The 21,522-nt window shown below is 42.9% G+C and overlaps 1 protein-coding gene across 1 annotated transcript; it reads right to left on the reverse strand.

Annotated features, from left to right (window-relative positions):
* Positions 1-1,016: 1,016 nt before the first annotated feature.
* LOC103630958 (E3 ubiquitin-protein ligase UPL4) lies at positions 1,017-7,004 on the reverse strand. Its single transcript, XM_020539898.1, has 14 exons — positions 6,648-7,004; positions 5,890-6,000; positions 5,666-5,782; positions 5,424-5,585; positions 5,205-5,339; positions 4,719-4,871; positions 4,498-4,619; positions 3,443-4,394; positions 3,170-3,191; positions 1,972-3,050; positions 1,553-1,885; positions 1,382-1,462; positions 1,235-1,303; positions 1,017-1,154 (listed from the first exon to the last, which is right to left on the reverse strand). Exons 1-14 carry the CDS (start codon positions 7,002-7,004, stop codon positions 1,017-1,019), a joined length of 3,831 nt encoding a protein of 1,276 aa, XP_020395487.1.
* Positions 7,005-21,522: the final 14,518 nt, after the last annotated feature.

The following is a 21,522-nucleotide window of genomic DNA, read 5'->3' on the forward strand; positions in this document are numbered from 1 at the left end:
CCGGTCCCTGTATCCGTCCCGTTTCTAACTATCCGTATCTGATCCCGAATCCGTTTTAAATACATTAGGGTAGGATACAAGATGAGCTATTATCCGTCTGTATCCGCCCGTTTTCACCCCTAATATCAAGAGAATTTTTAATTCGAACAACTCTGAAAATAGCATTTTGGGTGTGGGGAGGGAGGCAGAGAGGGGGTTCGATAAAAGGGGCAAGGGGCGCATCACTCGTGGAAAGGGGACACATGTTGATTTGTACAACTTTAGGGGGTATCTGTAAAAAAATGACACCCATCAAAACTAGCGTTTTAATATAGTTGAGATAGATATTATTTCATCCAAAATGTACGAGAATTTACATATTTGTTGCCATGCATGTTTTATACACTAGGTAGAGAATTATACTAGAGTGGAGAAAACTTGAGCAAGCCTAGATCTGATTCCCAACCAAAAAAATATAGATAAATTTTAGTTTAAAAAAAGAGAGCTAAATCAGAATACTGAGAGGTCTAAATGGCTGTTTACATCAAATCTGGAGCTGTCGCGTGATTCACAAAAATGTACAACAATCAGTTGCTATCTACCTCCTCCTACAATAATGTACACTACTCTTCCACCATCTGGTGGACCTCAGTCTTGTTATCATGATAAGTGGAAAGGGCCTAGACCCTCTGTAATGGCATATTTGAGCTTCTTTCTCATTATCTCCTGCGATCAAAACAGATATCAAAGGTAAATAGGTGTTAGTTTTACATCTTCACAAAAATAAAAACAGATTAACAAACAGGTATATCAAGTCTACATTGCCATCAGATACTGACGCTTGATAAAGTCTATATCAGGCATATTTGGTACCTTCGAGGAGTAAGGAGGGAGCTTGATAAAGTGCCGGCAGGTAGTGACGCTTGGCAATTCGTCGTCTACATTGCCATCGCATTGCTGTCGGGCAAGATGCATGGCAGATAAGTATTCAACAAAAGAATAGGTCTGTGCCCTAGTGGTATGTATAATTTGCTATGCTAACAAACCTTGCGTACGACAGTGAGCTTGGGATCAAGCGAAGCTAGGCCGCCAAGTGGGAGATGAGGGGCTCCAGTGCTGAATTGTGTGAAAGCCCGCTGCTCCTCTCTTCCAAACTCTCGCAATATCTCCAGAAACTGCAAGTTGTTACAGTTGAGATCTTAATTGGTTGGTGTAGAGTTCAAGGAATATCAAGTCTGATAAGCATACTACTTACAATAATAACCGGTTGACTGCTCATATCGTAGCCATGCTCAAACACAATGTGATCCTCAAGGTTCTTTAACTGCAAAACATAAACACAATTAGAACAATTTAAGGATCATGTTTGCACAAGACTTGGGGAGTACAGAAAGACACGTACATCCCAAGCACCCTGTTCACCACATAGTATGCGTTCCATTTCCTCTTCTGTAAACATTTTGAGGGCCTTGAGATCAAAAACCTGCAAGTTGTAGAACCTAAATTTGTATTTGTTCTTTGCATAGCAGAGAAAAAACTCATTTAGCTCTATTCCATTATATGACAAACATACCTCATTAATTCCAGACTTGAAAGCTTCGATCTGCTTGGCAATCCCACTCTTCAGTGTGGCATAAACGACCAAAGATACATATTGATCTAAACTGTCAAGTGTTACCATCTTCTCTGAGCCTCCAGGAACAAGTTCATATTCAGGATTTCCAGGAAGAGTGAAGTCAAGGCACAAATCCTCCAATTTCACGTTTTTATAGGACAAGTCAGCCGTAGGGTTAGATTCCTCTGAAGAGGTTTCCAAAAAATTCTTCCTGCTAACAAGTGCTTGAAACTCAATTACTGTCCGGCCCAGCTCAGGATCAAATGATAGGATGTCATACATATCGAGTTCCTAAAACCAAAAATACAATAATTAGAACAAGAGAGAGGGAATTCAGAATGAGAAGGGTCATCATAGAAGAGGGAAGAATTACCTACCTGCTCAAGCATGATTTTGTAAAATGCTTTAGAAAGTGGAATATCCAGAATCCTTCCATCCAGAACCGCTCTCACTACAAGATTCCCTAGAAGTTTGAATTTTTGTAGCATATTAGTAAAATCAATTCCTTGTGATGATGGTGGCCACGGCTTTGGAAATAGTCCAAAAGGAGCATGAACGAATCCATGTTCACCGCTGTCTCCTCTCCACATTCCGAGCCCAGCTCTTTGAAGTTCATGACTAACTGTAGAGTAGAATTCAAATGTTGGACCTCGCCCAGTCCCAATCTCTCCTTCGAACTCCACCTCAATGATTCTATTGCTTGGACCATGATTGGTCATCACTGATACAGCACCTTCAATGATAGCACTTCGGGCTACCCTGTACTTTTTAGTTTGTGGATAATAACGGTTAATCTGGTCTGGAAAGAATGAGCGATGTACAGTCAGGCAGAAGTACTTCCACCGTGTGTCCAAGGACAACAGGAATGGGCAGTTCTCGACCAGATAGACACACCACGAGGGTATGAGGCCATCATCGAACAAGACATCTTGCATTTGCACCTCTAGCTTATTTATGAGAAGACTACTGAGGAACTGATGTCGTGGTACTGGACATATTGCCACTTCAATATCATTGATATCTTCTTGAATACCTTCAGCAAATTTGTTTATCTGTTCATCCATCAAGAGTTGATATGAAAAACGGTTCACCCCTTCAAGAACTTTAAGCATGAATAAGAGATTGTATGACAGGTCAGACACATCCAGATTGCCAGGAAGTTTGCCATTAAGTATGGCAGTGAAAAAAGGGTCCTTTAACCATGCACGTTGAAGGATTTCATGCACGTAGGATAACCGAGTATAGTAGGAACTCTGAGACGAGATCTCCTTATTGCTTTTGATTCTTTTCCTATAGGTTATGCTGTGTTCTTGAACCCAGAAAGATGGGTCGATCCATAAATCAGATTGTCCCTTGTACATCAGATGGAGAATCGATTCAAAAAATGTAACAGATGGTTGGAGTGTCACGCCATTGTAGAAGAATTCCAGTCTTGAGGATTTGTTCCCATCATCGTCTAGAAGATACGCAGAAGTCACTTTATTTAGGTTCCTATCTTATTATAATCAACAATCAAGCAAGACTAACGTAATAAGGAAAGCACGAGGGAATGCGACATGAGAAGAGGATGCATACCATTTTTATCTTGATTGGAATTCTGCAATGATGGGAAACAAGAGGGAAATTGTTAAATACTGTTAATGAAAGTTTGCAATACTGAAAATAAAAAGGCAAAACATGCAAGATTTATCCTGAATGGATATGATTTGCATATAAACTGCATTGATACGATAATAATAATTTCAAGAGAAACTTAGAAGGAAATAATCGAAGTCGAAGAGAATTATCGCACTTTTTGCATTAACATTGAGGAAATTATATTTTGAGCAACTGTGTGTTTATGAATACCTCGGATGCAGGTTCCTGATCAGTTCTTCTAAAGACCTCAGGAAATAGAATTGGTTCGGTGCTATCTGGTGTTGAGAAAAGGTCGACAATAAGAACACCATTGTAGTTGTACAATTCTCTCTCCTTCTGCGACCTATGGAATTTTAATAGCAATGATGTTGGTTTCTTGGCCTCAGGATATCTCAGCGGAATCATCGTCATGTCCTCACGTGACATCTGTTCATAAGATAGCAGTACCGGAAAACTGCCATAGCACATGTGCAAAGTGTCTAGCAGCTTCTCCACCAAAATCCCAAGTGGATTTGCTGAACTTTCATTGAAGGGGGTGAGAGCCAAATTAGCAAATTTATGCAACCGACTATGCACCACACTAAGCTGCTCAAGTACAGGTCCATCATTAAGGTCTGCATTGCAGTATGCCCCGTTTGAGAGATAAACTGACAAACATTTGATAGACCCACTCTGCACAAACTCAAAATTAGAAGTAACTGGCAGTTCATCTGACAATAATCTCCTTGAAAGATCAGACAACTGCTTGCAGCTATCAGGATTTTCAGCAAGGTGTGTCGAGGAATATAAATTCAACCTAGCAAAAAAGTCCCTGACACTTTTGAGAGTAAATCCAAACCTATTTGGAGATTTGTTACTCCCTTTTACCGATAAGAAGTTTTTCTTTATCTCTTTTGCTAGTTCCGTAACAGAATTATTCGCAATGCTGCATGCCTCAACAGTCGAGGAAGTTTCCATGTAAAAGCAAAGGCAATATTCTTTCATGTTCTGGTGACTGTTATTTTTTGATTGTGATACGATATACTCAATTGCATGCTTTACACCCTCCTTGGTAAAGCTCTCCAAGAAAAAGTGCTGATCTTTTTTTGCAAGGATCCTTGAAATTTTGAGTGTTTCAAATAAGACGTGTTGGTTTTTCTGGGCCAACAAACAATTAAATAAGCTGATACAAAGCAAAAAATAAACATGAACATTATGCATGGTACAAGGCAGAAAATTCCAAACCTCAAATTCTTGCTAAAAGGAAAAAAATGTAGAAATTTTACCTAGAGAGATTTACAGTCTTCTGTAACTCCACTAGCAAATTAGGTGTGCATAATTTAACAAAGCTGCCAATGACAACAACACAGCTGTAGCAAATTGATGATAGTGCAGCAGATTTTGCAACCTACATTAGACAAAAGAAGTGCACATGTCAAGGAAAAATATGTACTTCTGCAAGCATCCAGAGGTCCTCCCGTAGCGGTCCTGAAAAGATACCTCGTACCTGTACTAAAAGGGCAAAGATGCTAGCAAGCTGGGTCATGTATCTACGTTGTCGCATGATGATTTTTTTCTTTGCAGTGACTAATTTGAGATGTTGACCAGAAGTTTCAAGAGGTGGCATAAGCTGGTAAATGAGCTCCAGGAGCATCTGGACCTGCAGTTGGGATGGGAATATAATAATGTCAACAGTCAAGAGATTCACCAACATATTTGCAGGTGTTTCATAACATGCATATAGATGGCATCCATATCTGGTATCTTGTGATATCACTACTGATGGCTTGAATGTAAAAGATCTTCCCTTTGTGCACTCTCCAAAAGTAAATGCAACTATACTCCAATTTACTTTTTTTTAATAAATATGTGACACATGATGTTAGCATTATCGCGTGAAACTTGGCACGTTACGGGGTAGTTAAGGCACCTCAACTGCAAGTGCATGACCACAAAATTACACTAAGTAATACAAAGAGAAGAAGTAGAGTACCTTATCACTATCGTGGTGCACGTAGCTGTAATAACTTATCATCTGCTCGAGCAATACACAAAAATTTAATTCAAAGAGAGACTTCACAGCCTTTGCGGAGAAAGAAGCAAGACCTCTAAACAGCCTCAGAATGCCCTGCCAGACATGTTCCATTGAGTCCTCAGGTTCCAAGAAAGCTAAAAGATAGCAACGAAATCAAGGAAGGATGATGAGACATACCTTTAAGGTGGCATCACTGAGGCTCTTCCACCCCTCATTATACATCAAGGTCAATGTTGCCTTGACCACATTCGTTTCACAGATGAGCTTACTCATGTATTTATCATTTTCACAAGCACCATCAGCAACCGATACCAAGCACGAAACAACAGATTCAAGAATCTAGCATCCACAAGGATCAACAACACATGAATGTATTTTGTCACACACACACACTTTTCATCATATATAATCATACTTACCATTGTATCAGAATTCTGCAGGAGGTTGCACAGTGCAGGCACAGCCTCCATGGCCTTAGGCGCATTCACTTCATCATAATCACTGAAGATGTTCAGGAGGATCTCTAACGCCACTATCTGTAGGCATTTGTACAAACTGTTGGTGAGCACAGCACATATGAAGCAAGAGGACGAACAGTGCAGAAGCACATCAAGCCACAGAACACTCGCTCACGTGTCATTACCTTCTTGCTCGTCGAAAAGAAGTCGAAGAACTGCAGCACAGCAGCTGCCACTCCCCGGCTGAGGCACTCGTGAGGGCATTCCAAAGATATGGCGTTCAGAGCCCGCAAACACTGCCGAAGCGAAAGGAAAGAGAGATGTATGTTTAGCAGCAACTTGTGGAAATAAGATCCGGAAGGGAAGGTAGAAGACGCTTATTACAGCACACAGAGTTGGATTTTACTTCCTCTGTTTCTTTTTTATTCGTCGCGTTTTAGTTTTAAAATAAAATAACGGACGACAAATATTCGAGAACGAAATAGAAACCACGTACAAACAAATATGTATGCATCCACAAGTTGTGCATGAGTGTAAAGGAACCCAAACTTTAGTACGCAACTATCCTGTTTTAGTTCTAAAACCCTAAACCCTAAACCAAGGGCCAACGGGCAACAGCTATACTTCATATGATGGTGAGGTTCATTAGCCGGCGCGACTACACGGGGCTCATATATATAGATGGAAAGGAAAGCATTGCATAACAATCCGGCCGACAACAGATTAATCACAGCTCGCGACACTTGCATTAATGGATCATTAAGAATAACGTACACGAGTAACCTAAATCAAGAGAGCGTTACAGTATTACTATCAAGGCAAGCAGACAGGGTTTTTAATCGGTATAGGGTTTATAAGTACGACGGCGCGGCACGGCTCGGTAACAGGGGAAAAGGAATGAGGCGAGGGAGAAGTGTGCTGTATCAGCAGGCAATTAACCAACCTCCTCGGCGAGTTCGACGCAGTCGTCGGCGAGGAGCCTGTCGCAGAGCGCCTCGACGGCGCCGTGGCGCGCGAAGTGCGAAGCCCACTGGGCCGCGGTGTCGCAGGCCTCGGCGATGGCGCGCGCGGCGAGCAGCGGCACGTCATCGCCCTGGGAGCCGGAGCCGCCGGCGAGGAGGGCCGGCAGTCGCGTGGCGAGGCCCGCGTGCGGGGTGGCCAGGATGGAGGCCGAACCAGACACGGCGAGCACTTCGCAGAGCGCGGCGAGTGCGGCTGCCGCGTCCCCCGCGTCCGCGGCCTCGTCGGCGATCGTCGCCATCGCGTACTGCAGCATCGCGCCGCTCGCGTACATGTCCATGGCGAGACGCACGCGCGCTCGTCGGTGGTCGGTCGGGACTGCGCTAGTAGCGGCGGCACGGCAAGCAGGTCGCAGGTGCCCGCCGGTGGCGGCGGCTGGGGGGCGTGGCCGATCGGGCGGTGGGCGTGGGGTCGTTGCGATCGTTGGTTCGCAGGTGCTCAACGGCTTCCGCGTGCGCCGCGGACTCGTGCCGTTGGTTTTGGTTGATAGTGCGGCGACGGCGAGGGCGAGGGCGAAGGCTTATATATCGCGGCGGCGGGGGGAAAGGGCGGCGGACCCGGACTCCGATGCCGCGCGGTGCATGCATGTGGGACCCAGGAGCAGGGTATCACGTCACGGCCCAACTGCCTTCGAGGTTTAAGGGATTTTAGAGAAAATTTTCTAAACTACCCTTGGAGCAACTCTAATAGTTATGTAAATTTTAGCTCTCTAAATCACAGATTTAAAAAGTTACTAAATAACTTTGAGAGTAAAAAAATTAAGAGTTCTCCAATAGTTCTCTAAATAGGTTGTAGTTTTGTTTTGTATTTATCCAAGTCCAAAAAACAAGTCACAAATGTCATCAATTACTTTCATTATCTATATAATGCAGCCAACATTTTTGTTTAAGGAGTTGCTAAATAGTTGTCAAATGTGGAGAAGAAATGAGGTTAGATGAGAAGCTGCTAAATTTAGGAAGTTCATTTAGAGAACTATTGGAGATAAGTTTTTATGTCAACTACCTAAATTATTGATTTAGAAAGCATTTTAGAGAACTATTGGAGTTGCTCTTAAAAGAGTATCTTTGGGATACTCTTCAATTTTTTTCTCTCTATTTGACTATATATTTATCTTTTTTATAAAAATTACACTCTATATATCATCTCACTCCAACAGACTATATATCTAATTTGGCCAGTGAGGTGTCTAGGCAAATTTGGCTAGTGAGAGATTCAATTTGGAAAGACAGATACTTTGGTGAGTCAGATAGCTACTCTGTTGGAGAGTTATTTTCCTATTGAGTAGCCAAAATTTGGTTAGGCGAGTTATTTAGCTAGTCTCTTGGAGATACTCAAATACAAGGTAGGGATGGCAACCAACATTTCTGGTCGACGAATAGCTCTCCATTCTTATTCCTGCGATGAAAAATGTTTACGAGTGACGTTTCTTCCTCATTGTCGTTTCCCACAAGAATAAATCCATGACATGGATCCTCATCCCCGTTTACATTATAATTAGGGCATACATCTTTTGTTGTTACTATAAGACATTGTCACTTATGCACATGTAGGAAATTATTACATATATACATCAAAATGAACATATTTGTACAACGAGTGATCTCTTGACAATGTAATTAATTATTTTTATCATTAACTATTACAGGAAAACATCGTCACGTACAAGTGTGGGGACATAGGATGGGGAATGCTTCCCTGTCCTTGTCCCCGTTTACACATTGGAGGAGAATTTTTCCTCGTTTACATCCCTATGGGGATAGAAAATTTCCTATCCTCATCCACTAAAGACTTGTTTGGATACTCTCGTATTCACCTGAATCCATATGCATTGATGTGGATGTTGGCCACCTGTTAGGATTCCTGTGGAGAACCTGTCACACCCGGATTTCGGGGGTCCAAAACCCGGGCGCGAACATAAACACCAGGTGTGCTGGGACCAAGTCTCACACATATGATGCATAGTGGCACAGGATCGAATGTCACATCTTTACTATATAACAGGAGTTCTGTACAAAAATAATTAAATAATTACATCATATGAGGAAACGATCCAGCAACCCAAAGTTGACTGGGAGACGACGGCCTAGATCTCTCACGAACACATCACAGCATCCTCCAAGCGCCTCATCCTGTGGTACCTGTTCTTGACCTGTGGGGGGGGGGTGTGAGACAGCAAGAGTGAGCTCACATACGTTCATCGCTCAACAAGTTGTGGGGAATAATGTGCATGAACTCGCCAAAGGTGGGAGCTCATGTGAAGTGTAAGGCTTACCAAAGAGGATGGTTAGAGCTGAGCATTGCTTTTAAAGTTGGTCAAAATTTTATTAGCAATTACTAAGTATAAGTAAATACCAACCCAATTAAGTAGTAGAACAAAAGTAACAACAACATCACCTGCGATGCAATGCATATGACAAATTGAATTTAAGTTCCATAATTTAATCATCAGAGAGTCCTGAGCTGCTCATGACCGTGAGCTCGGCTAGTATACCAGTTTTACACTCTGCAGAGGTGGTACCCTTTACCCACAAGTCATGTTACCCATCTGCCAAGAGATCGCGACTTCCCATACACCTCTACCGAGGAGGCGAGGCAGGGTAACACTACGAGGCCTTTACAAAGTTCCACTAGCTTCAGAAAACCCGCTACAGTTTATGGGAAGCTCCAATGCAGGAATCCCTTGCAGGACCGCCATCGCAGCAAAATCCTCCCGAGGGCCTCCCTACACTGACCACTCCCCTACTGCCCTTGCCCCTTTCGGGTAAGGTAGTCCTCCACTAGCTTTCCTAATTAGTCAGCCAAGGGCGTCCATAAACCCTTGTGGTGGCACGTGTTTCTCAAGTTAAGCTCTATGTTCCAATTAACATTTAATGATCTTGTCATGAACATAAATGAAATAACAACATAACTGGAACATAGATAAAATGAAATATTAACCCAAAACCATATAAAGCAGTAGCAGAACTACCCAAGTGATTCAGGGGTAAACAAGGTATTCAGGATAAACAAACTAGGGTGACCTATTGGGTCCCATCAAAATTAACCTATGCAGATCATTATGATTAATTAGAACATGAGTGGGTAAAAGAAGTGATCAAGGGCACAACTTGCCTGAGACTTGAGATTCCAGGTACCAGGATGATCTTCAGATTCTCGTGACCTCACTGCTAGTCGTAGCAATTCAAACAAACATGGTATAGGCAAAATTAACATTACACCAAACATAAGAACAAAATACACATAATATACACATTAAAATAAGATCATAGGAACAGGAATCATTAATTTTGGAGTTATAGATTTGAAGTTATGAATTTTCAAAGGTTTTATGTGTTTAAAATGGATTAAGTGAGAGATTAAATTCCTAATTGTTTTTATGACAAAACAGAGGCTCTAGGTGGTAGAGAATAAAATTACAAAATTTTAGAAAGTGGAATGGATTAATTTGGACTAAAAATGGATTTTCTATGATTTAAACAAGTTCTAGCATTTATTTATCTATTAAAAATCCATTTATAAACTATTTTCTTTGTTTTATAATACTCTGGACTGGGCCTCAATTATTGCAAAGCGCAGGGGGCTCTACGCAATGTTTCCTAGACTCAAAGAACAGCACCCGGGGACTGCGGGTTGTTTTTAAATAAACAGAGGGGCTCTTTAGCAATATGGGCACGACGAAAGGGTATCGGTGAATCTGAGCCGTTGGATCCAACTCTAAGGGCCACGATTAGATCCACATAAGTCTGAACCGGTACGCGTTAACGGCCGCAAGATCGGAGATCGACGGCCACAGATTAATGGAACACGATCTGTTTGGATCCGCAGGATACCGATCCGACGGCACAGATCCAATCACCTAAAGCGGTACACCTAGCTAATCTGGGCCGCCAGCAGTCAGATCAACGGTCGGGATCTAAACACCGAAGAGGTATGCCCCGATCTAATCTCCATCGTTTATTTCGCGATCGACGGCCACAGGCCCTTCTTCTTCCCTCGACCAAACGCACGGCGGCGCCGCCCCGCACGCTCGGCGGAGCACGCCGGCGAGGATGCAATCGGCCGTTCCCGAGCGCCATATACAAATTGGACCGAGCTACACGTTGAGAAGGAAGAGACGAGCACGGTGTACGGGTCCATACCGAGAATCGCACCGTGAAGCGCCCTGGCCACGGAGAGTTGCGGCCGCGAGCAGATGCTCCACGACGGTGAGAAATCGCCGCGCCGCCAAGGCTTCCCGAGCACCAAATCCTTCACGCACGCGATCTTCACCTCCCAGTGAACCCTTCCGCCCAGTTGCCCGACACCAAGCGCTGGTAGTGGGGAGGGGGCGTAGCGGCGGCGCTCGGCTCGATTCCTCCCAATGCTGCGCTCACGGTAGAGGACCATGAAGAAGGGGGAATCGACGGGTACATTTATAGCGCAGGGAAAGGAGTCCGCGTCGAGGACAATCGGTTGGCGGGGAAGGGAGGACCCCGAGATTCCCGGCGACGACCATGGCGGGATTGCGCTTCTCCGTCGCGGGCTCGGTTCCGAGGTGAACGGTCGAGCTGACAACGCGGGTCCCACGAACAGAGGAAGCAAGGATGCGGCAGTGGAAGCGGCTGACGAGACGGGCCCGCAAGGCAGTGAGCGCGCGCAGTTATCGCATGAAGCCACCGACTGATGGGCCCCGCTGGTCAGTTGCAGTGGGGGGCGTTGCGCCTGCGGGAGCGAAGTTGGGCCGCGCGCAGGGGAAGGAAAGGAGGTGGGCCGAGCAGGGGGAATTCGGCCCAAGGTGAGTTTTTCCCTTTTTATTTTCTTTTTCTTTTATAATTTCTGTTTTATTTCCAAATCAAAACTCAAACTAGATTCAAATTATGGTTTTTAATTTCCAGATTTCAAACATCAAATCAAATTCTAATTATTCTATTACTTGTACTGAAATTATTTATTTATTATTCTCCATATTGTGTAAAAGAATAACTTTATTAAAATTTCCTTTCTCCCCTATGTTTTATATTTTCTTTTGAGGTCAATTCAAATTATGTTTCCTTGATTCAAATAAGATGCATCACATAACATCAGTATGGGGTGCACTTTTCTTTATTTGTTCATTTGTTATTTGCATAATTTAATGTCATTAGCTGAGTATAAAAAGGAAATCAAGGAATCCCCGAAACATCCACTTATATATTCACTTATTTATCCATTTTTTTTCTACCAATTTTTGGGCTTTACAAATCCTACCCCCTTAAAAATAATCTCGTCCTCGAGATTAGTAATAAAAGGGATGTATGCTTATATTGTTCTCGGAACATATGCACAAACAAAGAAATCTCGGCATGATGCATAATCCTTTAACAACACATAGGTTTGATAGACCTTACTGTTCCTTCTAAAATAATATCATATCATCTACTAACTAAAGTAACATCTAGATCTTACAAATCATCATAATTTATATTTATGTAGCTTGGTGGAGCTGGTGGTGGTGGTGGAGGTTGTTGTTGTTGTTGTCTCTCCAACCGTGCTTGCCTTATTTCTTGGCGGACCTGACGTATTTCCTCGCGTTCTTGTCTTATCTGATTTTGCATCTCGGTCACCAGGTCTGTTAATTATTGTATTACCAGTCTTTGGGAAGCAACCACTTGATCGATTTCAACAGGTGGAGGATTTGGAGGATTCATTTCTGTTTGCTGTTACGTGATAATCTTTCCTTTCCTGGTATTGACCATGAAAGTTAGAAGCATATGGTAATAGTTTTGCAAAGGAAATTATTCAATAAGCGGAATGAATAAGCTAGTAGCTGGTTATAATCTGAAGATTCTTTAGTAGGGCTTAATCTTTGTTTTACGTCTAGATTGGGGTAACCAGTTGTATAAGGTGAATATCCAAGGGTAAGATGGAATCTGTCAAGATGAGAGATATATATGGGTGAGATAGACTACAAGATGTAGGTTTAAAAGTTTGTTTGTTATTAGGTGGGAATAGAAAGGTTATACCATTCATCATGGCTCTATGGGTTGGGTTAGCTCATGGTTGAGTTGATCCAATGTGCTAAGTTAAGTTAATACATGGCTAGTGGGGTCTAATCTCTTCTACTAGTGTCATTAATCTGTTTAAGTGGACCACATTAAGTTAGATAACATTAGACCACCCTAGATCAGGTCACATTAGGTAAGATAAGATCTAGATTAGATTGGATATGACTAGATTAGACTAGTTTAGGTTAGATAGGTCCAACAGGGTAGAATATGTATTATTAAGATATGTTAGGATGTTTTGAGATTAGTTAGATATGTTATGCTAAGATAGAATCTCTTCAAGATAAGATGAATTTATTAAGGTAAGAAGAACCTTTTAAGATGAGGTGGATCTAGTAAGATATGAGGGAATCTTATAAGATACGATGAATCTATTAAGATATGGGAGAGTCTTTTAAGATTAGAGGGATCTCTATGGGATAGATACATTTTAATGGAGGATAATCTAAATTGCTTAGTTTTCTTATGAATTCTATTTAAGCCTATGCAGATGTAATTGTGGACATTACTCCACAACCCATCACACTCAAACAAAGTTCCAAATCAGACAAGTATCTTAAGAACAAGCATTCAAGCATACAAATATTTACAAAAATAGTTTTGATTTTGTCCCTAAGATGAGGTCTTCTGTTCCTAAAAGTCACTTTAAGCACAGGATTTCAAAGTGTGAAATCCAAGTTTGTCTTTAGAAGGAAAAGGTAAGAATAATCAGAGTAAGCGGAAATAGATGAGAAAAAGATTAAGATAAGTTTAGAAAAGAATCAGAATAAGCAAAGGTAGGTAAGTATTGGTTGTCCAGTTCTATCTAGGTTTCGTCCTACAGTCAACATTCCTCTGATACCACTTCTGTCACACCCGGATTTCGGGGGTCCAAAACCCGGGCGCGAACATAAACACCAGGTGTGCTGGGACCAAGTCTCACACATATGATGCATAGTGGCACAGGATCGAATGTCACATCTTTACTATATAACAGGAGTTCTGTACAAAAATAATTAAATAATTACATCATATGAGGAAACGATCCAGCAACCCAAAGTTGACTGGGAGACGACGGCCTAGATCTCTCACGAACACATCACAGCATCCTCCAAGCGCCTCATCCTGTGGTACCTGTTCTTGACCTGTGGGGGGGGGGTGTGAGACAGCAAGAGTGAGCTCACATACGTTCATCGCTCAACAAGTTGTGGGGAATAATGTGCATGAACTCGCCAAAGGTGGGAGCTCATGTGAAGTGTAAGGCTTACCAAAGAGGATGGTTAGAGCTGAGCATTGCTTTTAAAGTTGGTCAAAATTTTATTAGCAATTACTAAGTATAAGTAAATACCAACCCAATTAAGTAGTAGAACAAAAGTAACAACAACATCACCTGCGATGCAATGCATATGACAAATTGAATTTAAGTTCCATAATTTAATCATCAGAGAGTCCTGAGCTGCTCATGACCGTGAGCTCGGCTAGTATACCAGTTTTACACTCTGCAGAGGTGGTACCCTTTACCCACAAGTCATGTTACCCATCTGCCAAGAGATCGCGACTTCCCATACACCTCTACCGAGGAGGCGAGGCAGGGTAACACTACGAGGCCTTTACAAAGTTCCACTAGCTTCAGAAAACCCGCTACAGTTTATGGGAAGCTCCAATGCAGGAATCCCTTGCAGGACCGCCATCGCAGCAAAATCCTCCCGAGGGCCTCCCTACACTGACCACTCCCCTACTGCCCTTGCCCCTTTCTGGTAAGGTAGTCCTCCACTAGCTTTCCTAATTAGTCAGCCAAGGGCGTCCATAAACCCTTGTGGTGGCACGTGTTTCTCAAGTTAAGCTCTATGTTCCAATTAACATTTAATGATCTTGTCATGAACATAAATGAAATAACAACATAACTGGAACATAGATAAAATGAAATATTAACCCAAAACCATATAAAGCAGTAGCAGAACTACCCAAGTGATTCAGGGGTAAACAAGGTATTCAGGATAAACAAACTAGGGTGACCTATTGGGTCCCATCAAAATTAACCTATGCAGATCATTATGATTAATTAGAACATGAGTGGGTAAAAGAAGTGATCAAGGGCACAACTTGCCTGAGACTTGAGATTCCAGGTACCAGGATGATCTTCAGATTCTCGTGACCTCACTGCTAGTCGTAGCAATTCAAACAAACATGGTATAGGCAAAATTAACATTACACCAAACATAAGAACAAAATACACATAATATACACATTAAAATAAGATCATAGGAACAGGAATCATTAATTTTGGAGTTATAGATTTGAAGTTATGAATTTTCAAAGGTTTTATGTGTTTAAAATGGATTAAGTGAGAGATTAAATTCCTAATTGTTTTTATGACAAAACAGAGGCTCTAGGTGGTAGAGAATAAAATTACAAAATTTTAGAAAGTGGAATGGATTAATTTGGACTAAAAATGGATTTTCTATGATTTAAACAAGTTCTAGCATTTATTTATCTATTAAAAATCCATTTATAAACTATTTTCTTTGTTTTATAATACTCTGGACTGGGCCTCAATTATTGCAAAGCGCAGGGGGCTCTGCGCAATGTTTCCTAGACTCAAAGAACAGCACCCGGGGACTGCGGGTTGTTTTTAAATAAACAGAGGGGCTCTTTAGCAATATGGGCACGACGAAAGGGTATCGGTGAATCTGAGCCATTGGATCCAACTCTAAGGGCCACGATTAGATCCACATAAGTCTGAACCGGTACGCGTTAACGGCCGCAAGATCGGAGATCGACGGCCACAGATTAATGGAACACGATCTGTTTGGATCCGCAGGATACCGATCCGACGGCACAGATCCAATCACCTAAAGCGGTACGCCTAGCTAATCTGGGCCGCCAGCAGTCAGATCAACGGTCGGGATCTAAACACCAAAGAGGTATGCCCCGATCTAATCTCCATCGTTTATTTCGCGATCGACGGCCACAGGCCCTTCTTCTTCCCTCGACCAAACGCACGGCGGCGCCGCCCCGCACGCTCGGCGGAGCACGCCGGCGAGGATGCAATCGGCCGTTCCCGAGCGCCATATACAAATTGGACCGAGCTACACGTTGAGAAGGAAGAGACGAGCACGGTGTACGGGTCCATACCGAGAATCGCACCGTGAAGCGCCCTGGCCACGGAGAGTTGCGGCCGCGAGCAGATGCTCCACGACGGTGAGAAATCGCCGCGCCGCCAAGGCTTCCCGAGCACCAAATCCTTCACGCACGCGATCTTCACCTCCCAGTGAACCCTTCCGCCCAGTTGCCCGACACCAAGCGCTGGTAGTGGGGAGGGGGCGTAGCGGCGGCGCTCGGCTCGATTCCTCCCAATGCTGCGCTCACGGTAGAGGACCATGAAGAAGGGGGAATCGACGGGTACATTTATAGCGCAGGGAAAGGAGTCCGCGTCGAGGACAATCGGTTGGCGGGGAAGGGAGGACCCCGAGATTCCCGGCGACGACCATGGCGGGATTGCGCTTCTCCGTCGCGGGCTCGGTTCCGAGGTGAACGGTCGAGCTGACAACGCGGGTCCCACGAACAGAGGAAGCAAGGATGCGGCAGTGGAAGCGGCTGACGAGACGGGCCCGCAAGGCAGTGAGCGCGCGCAGTTATCGCATGAAGCCACCGACTGATGGGCCCCGCTGGTCAGTTGCAGTGGGGGGCGTTGCGCCTGCGGGAGCGAAGTTGGGCCGCGCGCAGGGGAAGGAAAGGAGGTGGGCCGAGCAGGGGGAATTCGGCCCAAGGTGAGTTTTTCCCTTTTTATTTTCTTTTTCTTTTATAATTTCTGTTTTATTTCCAAATCAAAACTCAAACTAGATTCAAATTATGGTTTTTAATTTCCAGATTTCAAACATCAAATCAAATTCTAATTATTCTATTACTTGTACTGAAATTATTTATTTATTATTCTCCATATTGTGTAAAAGAATAACTTTATTAAAATTTCCTTTCTCCCCTATGTTTTATATTTTCTTTTGAGGTCAATTCAAATTATGTTTCCTTGATTCAAATAAGATGCATCACATAACATCAGTATGGGGTGCACTTTTCTTTATTTGTTCATTTGTTATTTGCATAATTTAATGTCATTAGCTGAGTATAAAAAGGAAATCAAGGAATCCCCGAAACATCCACTTATATATTCACTTATTTATCCATTTTTTTTCTACCAATTTTTGGGCTTTACAGAACCAGAACAGGACAACACAATTAAAGGTATTAGACCTTCATCCTTCAAATCTATCCCATGAGAGTTAGATTGAAGGAAGATCTTTACAAACTTAAAAGAAGCAAGATAGGTAAAGATACTTAAGACAATTCATCATTGATACACTCCTTTTATCATCCCTTCTGATTACAAGTAATTATAATTATATCTTCGAAGGCTGTGACAATAGTTTGAAGGTGAGACAAGGCAGTGTATCTCTAGAGGCGGAGCAATTTCGTCCTATAGTGTCTCCTTTGTGTATGGCACTGTACCTCTACTTATAGTGGCAGTTTAGTATACAACTTCGTAAGAAATTACAACCACAACCTCGAACACTTTACAAACAACTATGAAAAATTTACTAACGGCATCATCGTCCTTTTCTTCTGAAGTCTTGGTGTGCATGTTGGAAAATCCTTTCTTCGTTTTCTTGCTATTTGCTTCGAGCTCTACAATATGCTTCGCCTACGCACTTAAGGTGAATCTTCTTCTATTCCCCTTTCAATATGCATTAATGAGCTTCGACAAGCATAAATTGGTTGCTCTTGAAAAAAATCAGAAGATGGTTAAGACTAGATGATTTTGAGGACCTTCGGTAAGGCTTACCCCCAACAGTAGCCCCTCCTGGGATTAGTTCGTTTTTTCCATAACGTGCTCAGACCGCAAAACAGATGAATGCCTTGTGCCGAAGGTCCAAAAAACATCTCCCTCGAGCACATTATTGAAAATGAGGCCAACAAACACGTGCTTGGACAACTGGCGTCAAGGCGGGACCCTACGACTGCGGTCTATAGGACAACGAGCAGAGGTGGGTGAGTCCTTGAGTTATGCGCTTTTTTACCTGTATAACTCGGTCGGCCCCAGCTGGGTCGCACAACATATACTGCTAGCACCAACCTGCTGACATTAAATTCTCTGCCTTTGAAGCTCATTTGCCTGTCCTGCGTGGAGTGAGCTTTGAAAACTTGAGACTTGGATAACCTTCGCATGGTGAGGATTAGCACAATTGCTAAGGTAAAGACACCAATGTCGTTAAAAGCATTGCAGAGAGACGAGGAAGTCACCGATATCGAAGTCATGCAAGGGTATGCATGTGTTCCCATTTCTAGGGATGTTCCTAAAACATCCAAATTGTATCATAAATCTAATATTTTAGCGTAGATATACATAGAATTTAAAGCTAATTTTTGGCAATGTTATTAAGAATATTATGAAGTATTTAAATAAATTTTTATATAATTTTTTATGTATATTATTTTCTCCCTACAACAAAAAAGGTGAAAAAACATCCGAATCCGTATTCGAATAGACATCCGAATTTTATATCAATTATTTAAAAATATATAGAATGAATTTAATGTTTATTTTTTGTGAAGATTAATAGCCTCAATGCTAAAAACAAGAATATAAATTTACATAACAAATTTTATATGTTATTTGTTCATAATCGAAGAAAGAAGACCAAAAATTTGACATCCGAATAAATATCCGGATCCATCCCAACCCATTTCAGAGGATTTGAAAAGATAGAAACTATGACGAAGAAGGGGGAGACTGATAAAGCAGTCGAAGAAGGGGAGGATTTAGAGGATAATGTCTCTGATACTGGGGATGATGTTGCCGGGGAAGAAGAATATGACCTTCATCCATCCAAGCCTAGTTATACTGACATGGTGCAATATCTCATAAAGCCCAGCGAGTAAAAGGTTCTGAAAAGGCTTGGATATATTGATGCTGAAAATTTAATCTGTTTTGTCAGGGAAGGAAGTTTTCCTAAGCTGAAAGTCATGGTGTATAAGAGCTTCTTCTGGGCAGGCCTTTTGGCTTTTGAGAACACCTAGAGCTAGAGGGGGGTTGAATAGGTGATCCTGCGAACATAACTCTAAACAACACAAACTCGGTTTATAATATGTGTTAGTGAGAACTGAAACCAATTTAGGATGAGAAGAGAAAGGAAAAGGAGAACTCTTCACTTCATTGCTCCTTTAGGATGAGTATTAAACTTAGGAGCAATATTGCAAGTGAGTAGAGAACTCAAGAAGACAATAATCGCAATAAATAAAATGGACAAGAGACAGAACGATTTTTACCTTGCTTCGGCCAATGCCTACTCCACGTTGTGGCGACCTCTTTTAGTCAAGGGTTGCACTCAACCCCTCTCAAGTGATCCAAAGATCAAACTTGAGTGTCACAGTTGTCTTCCTTATATCAATATCCCGTTGTGAGAAATCTCCATAAATTGGAGTTTCTCACGCCTCACACAAATGATTACAATCAAATCCGGAGTAAGGAGAGAGGTAGAGACACACACAAGTGCACAAAACAACAACAACACGCACACAAAAGAGAGAGCGTACAAATCAAAACGACAGTCACAGCTCAAAAACACGCTCAAATATCTCTCTAACAAATCAACAACGTGGTCACAGAGGTTCGGAGTTGTGGTGTGCTCAAAGTATGCTTGGGTTACAACTCATGTGTCTAGGGGGTCCTTTTATAGCCCCAAGGGACCAAGGAGCCATTGGAGCTTCATTTGTAAGCTCCTAGCCTTCCCCGTCTGCGGGTGCACGGGACTATACGGTGGCACACCGAACTCTGCATAGTGCAACGATCAACAGATCCTTGATTTGTCACTTTCCATTTCAGGTGGGCATCGGACTGACCGGTGCACCATCTAATCGTTGGCTGCGGGTAACGTGGCAGATAGTCGTTGGTTGTCTTCACACCGGACCGTCCGGCGCTCCGCGCAGACTGTCCGGTGATTTTTAGCCGAGGAAGCCTGGCCAAGCCCAAGAGTGGCCTATTCGGTCAGACGGTCACCAGACTGTCTGGTGGGTGGCACCAGACTGTCTGGTGCTTCCCAGTCCAGCCCTGCTTGTTTATTTTTGTTCCAACTTTCTTTTGCTCCTTTTGGCTTGGCTTCATATGGTCCCTAACACTTAGACATAATAAATGTTATGAGAAGGAAGATGTCAACTGTCCATAATAAATTCAAAGATATATTTCAAATGCCCAAGAATTCAGAAGACGACATGGACATTTTAATACAAAGTTTGGAGTCACTATCATTGCTATTTCAGTCTGTATCTCGCACCAGACAAGAGGAGCAAGAAAGTTTTATTGGGATGTCCATTCTAGAAATTCTACATGTCCATCCACCAAATGACATTCGTTCGAAAGGGAAATGTAGAAGATTACTATGCTATGTTGATAAAAATAAAAGGAAGCAAGGTGTGAGTCCACACAAATGCACATCATGCAAAGATGTTGGACATGTGAAAGGGAAATGTGCCCCTGGGCCATTTCTATAATGTTTTGGTGATTAGATGCACAACATAATATGTGAACTAACATAATGATGAGCAAAGGAATTTCAAGATGGATCAATTGAGAAGTTAAGCTCTAGACACTTAGTCAACCATTTTATGTGCTAAACATACTTGTCTAAGTGACAGGGACTCAACTAAGAGAAGTCCAAAAGAATCAAAGGAAGGAACGTTGAAAAGGTGCTGACTGCGCAGCACCGGACGGTCCGGTGCAAACCACCGGACAGTCCGGTGTGCACCGGACAGTCTGGTGCACGGTCCGCCCAACTCGCTGCTCTCGGGTTTTCCTAGCTACGTCGGCTATAATTCACTGGACAGTCCGCGCGAGGCGCCAGACAGTCCGGTGTACCAGCCGTGCAACGGTTACCTGCCACGTCGACCAAGGCCAACTGTCATATGGCGCACCGGACCGTTCGGTGCCCCACACCGGACAGTCCGGTGCCCCCACAGAAAAGGAAACCAACCAATCAGGCGATTCTATGCCATGCCCTGTGCTCGTACTGTTCACTGTTCGGTGTGCACCGGACAGTCCGGTGCGCCCACAGACAGAAGGCAAGAATTGCCTACCAAATGGAGCTCCAACGGCTCCTAGCTGCCTTGGGGCTATAAAAGGGACTCCTAGGCGCATGGAGCAGTACACCAAGCCTCCATTAAACATCATAATACGCCTAGACTCCGCAAGCACTCATCCGGATCATTGCGATTGAGATTTGAGCACTTGTCTAGTTGTGAACTTGTTGTGATGTGTTTTGTGTGCTCTTGTCTTAACTTGTGTGCGTGACTTTGCTGCAACTCTAGCTCTTGCCTGTGTTTCTTTCCCTCCCTTACTCTTGTGGTTTTCATTGAGATCAATCTTGTAAGGGTGAGAGGCTCCAACTTATGGAGATTCCTCACAAAAGGGAAACATTGAAAGTCGCCTAGAGGGGGGGTGAATAGGCGAAACCTGAAATTTATAAACTTAAACACACACTAAAGGTCGGGGTTAGTGTTAGAATTAAATTCAAGTCAAAAGAATGTTTCTCTTGCTAAGAGTTTGCTCAAAGAATGCGGATGACGTATGGGAGCCAACTCAAAACAATACTAGCAAGGAAACGTTAGAGAGGGAAAACAAATCAAACGAGAATCAAGGCGAGTGAACACGATGATTTGTTTTACTAAGGTTCGGTTCCAAAGAACCTAGTCCCCAATGAGGAGTTCACAAAGACCGGGTCTATTTCAACCCTTTCCCTCTCTCAA

Source organism: Zea mays, chromosome 6 (assembly GCF_902167145.1).
Source record: "Zea mays cultivar B73 chromosome 6, Zm-B73-REFERENCE-NAM-5.0, whole genome shotgun sequence".
Classification (NCBI taxonomy): Eukaryota; Viridiplantae; Streptophyta; class Magnoliopsida; order Poales; family Poaceae; genus Zea; species Zea mays.

Bases quoted from the DNA above. Each gene is read 5' to 3' on its own strand.
- LOC103630958 (XM_020539898.1), bottom strand. From the start codon at position 7,004: ATGGACATGTACGCGAGCGGCGCGATGCTGCAGTACGCGATGGCGACG. The intron at 4,872-5,204 runs GTACTCTACTTC...TCCCAACTGCAG, and splicing joins TGCACCACGATAGTGATAAG to GTCCAGATGCTCCTGGAGCT. The intron at 1,463-1,552 runs GTATGTTTGTCA...TACAACTTGCAG, and splicing joins TCAAGTCTGGAATTAATGAG to GTTTTTGATCTCAAGGCCCT.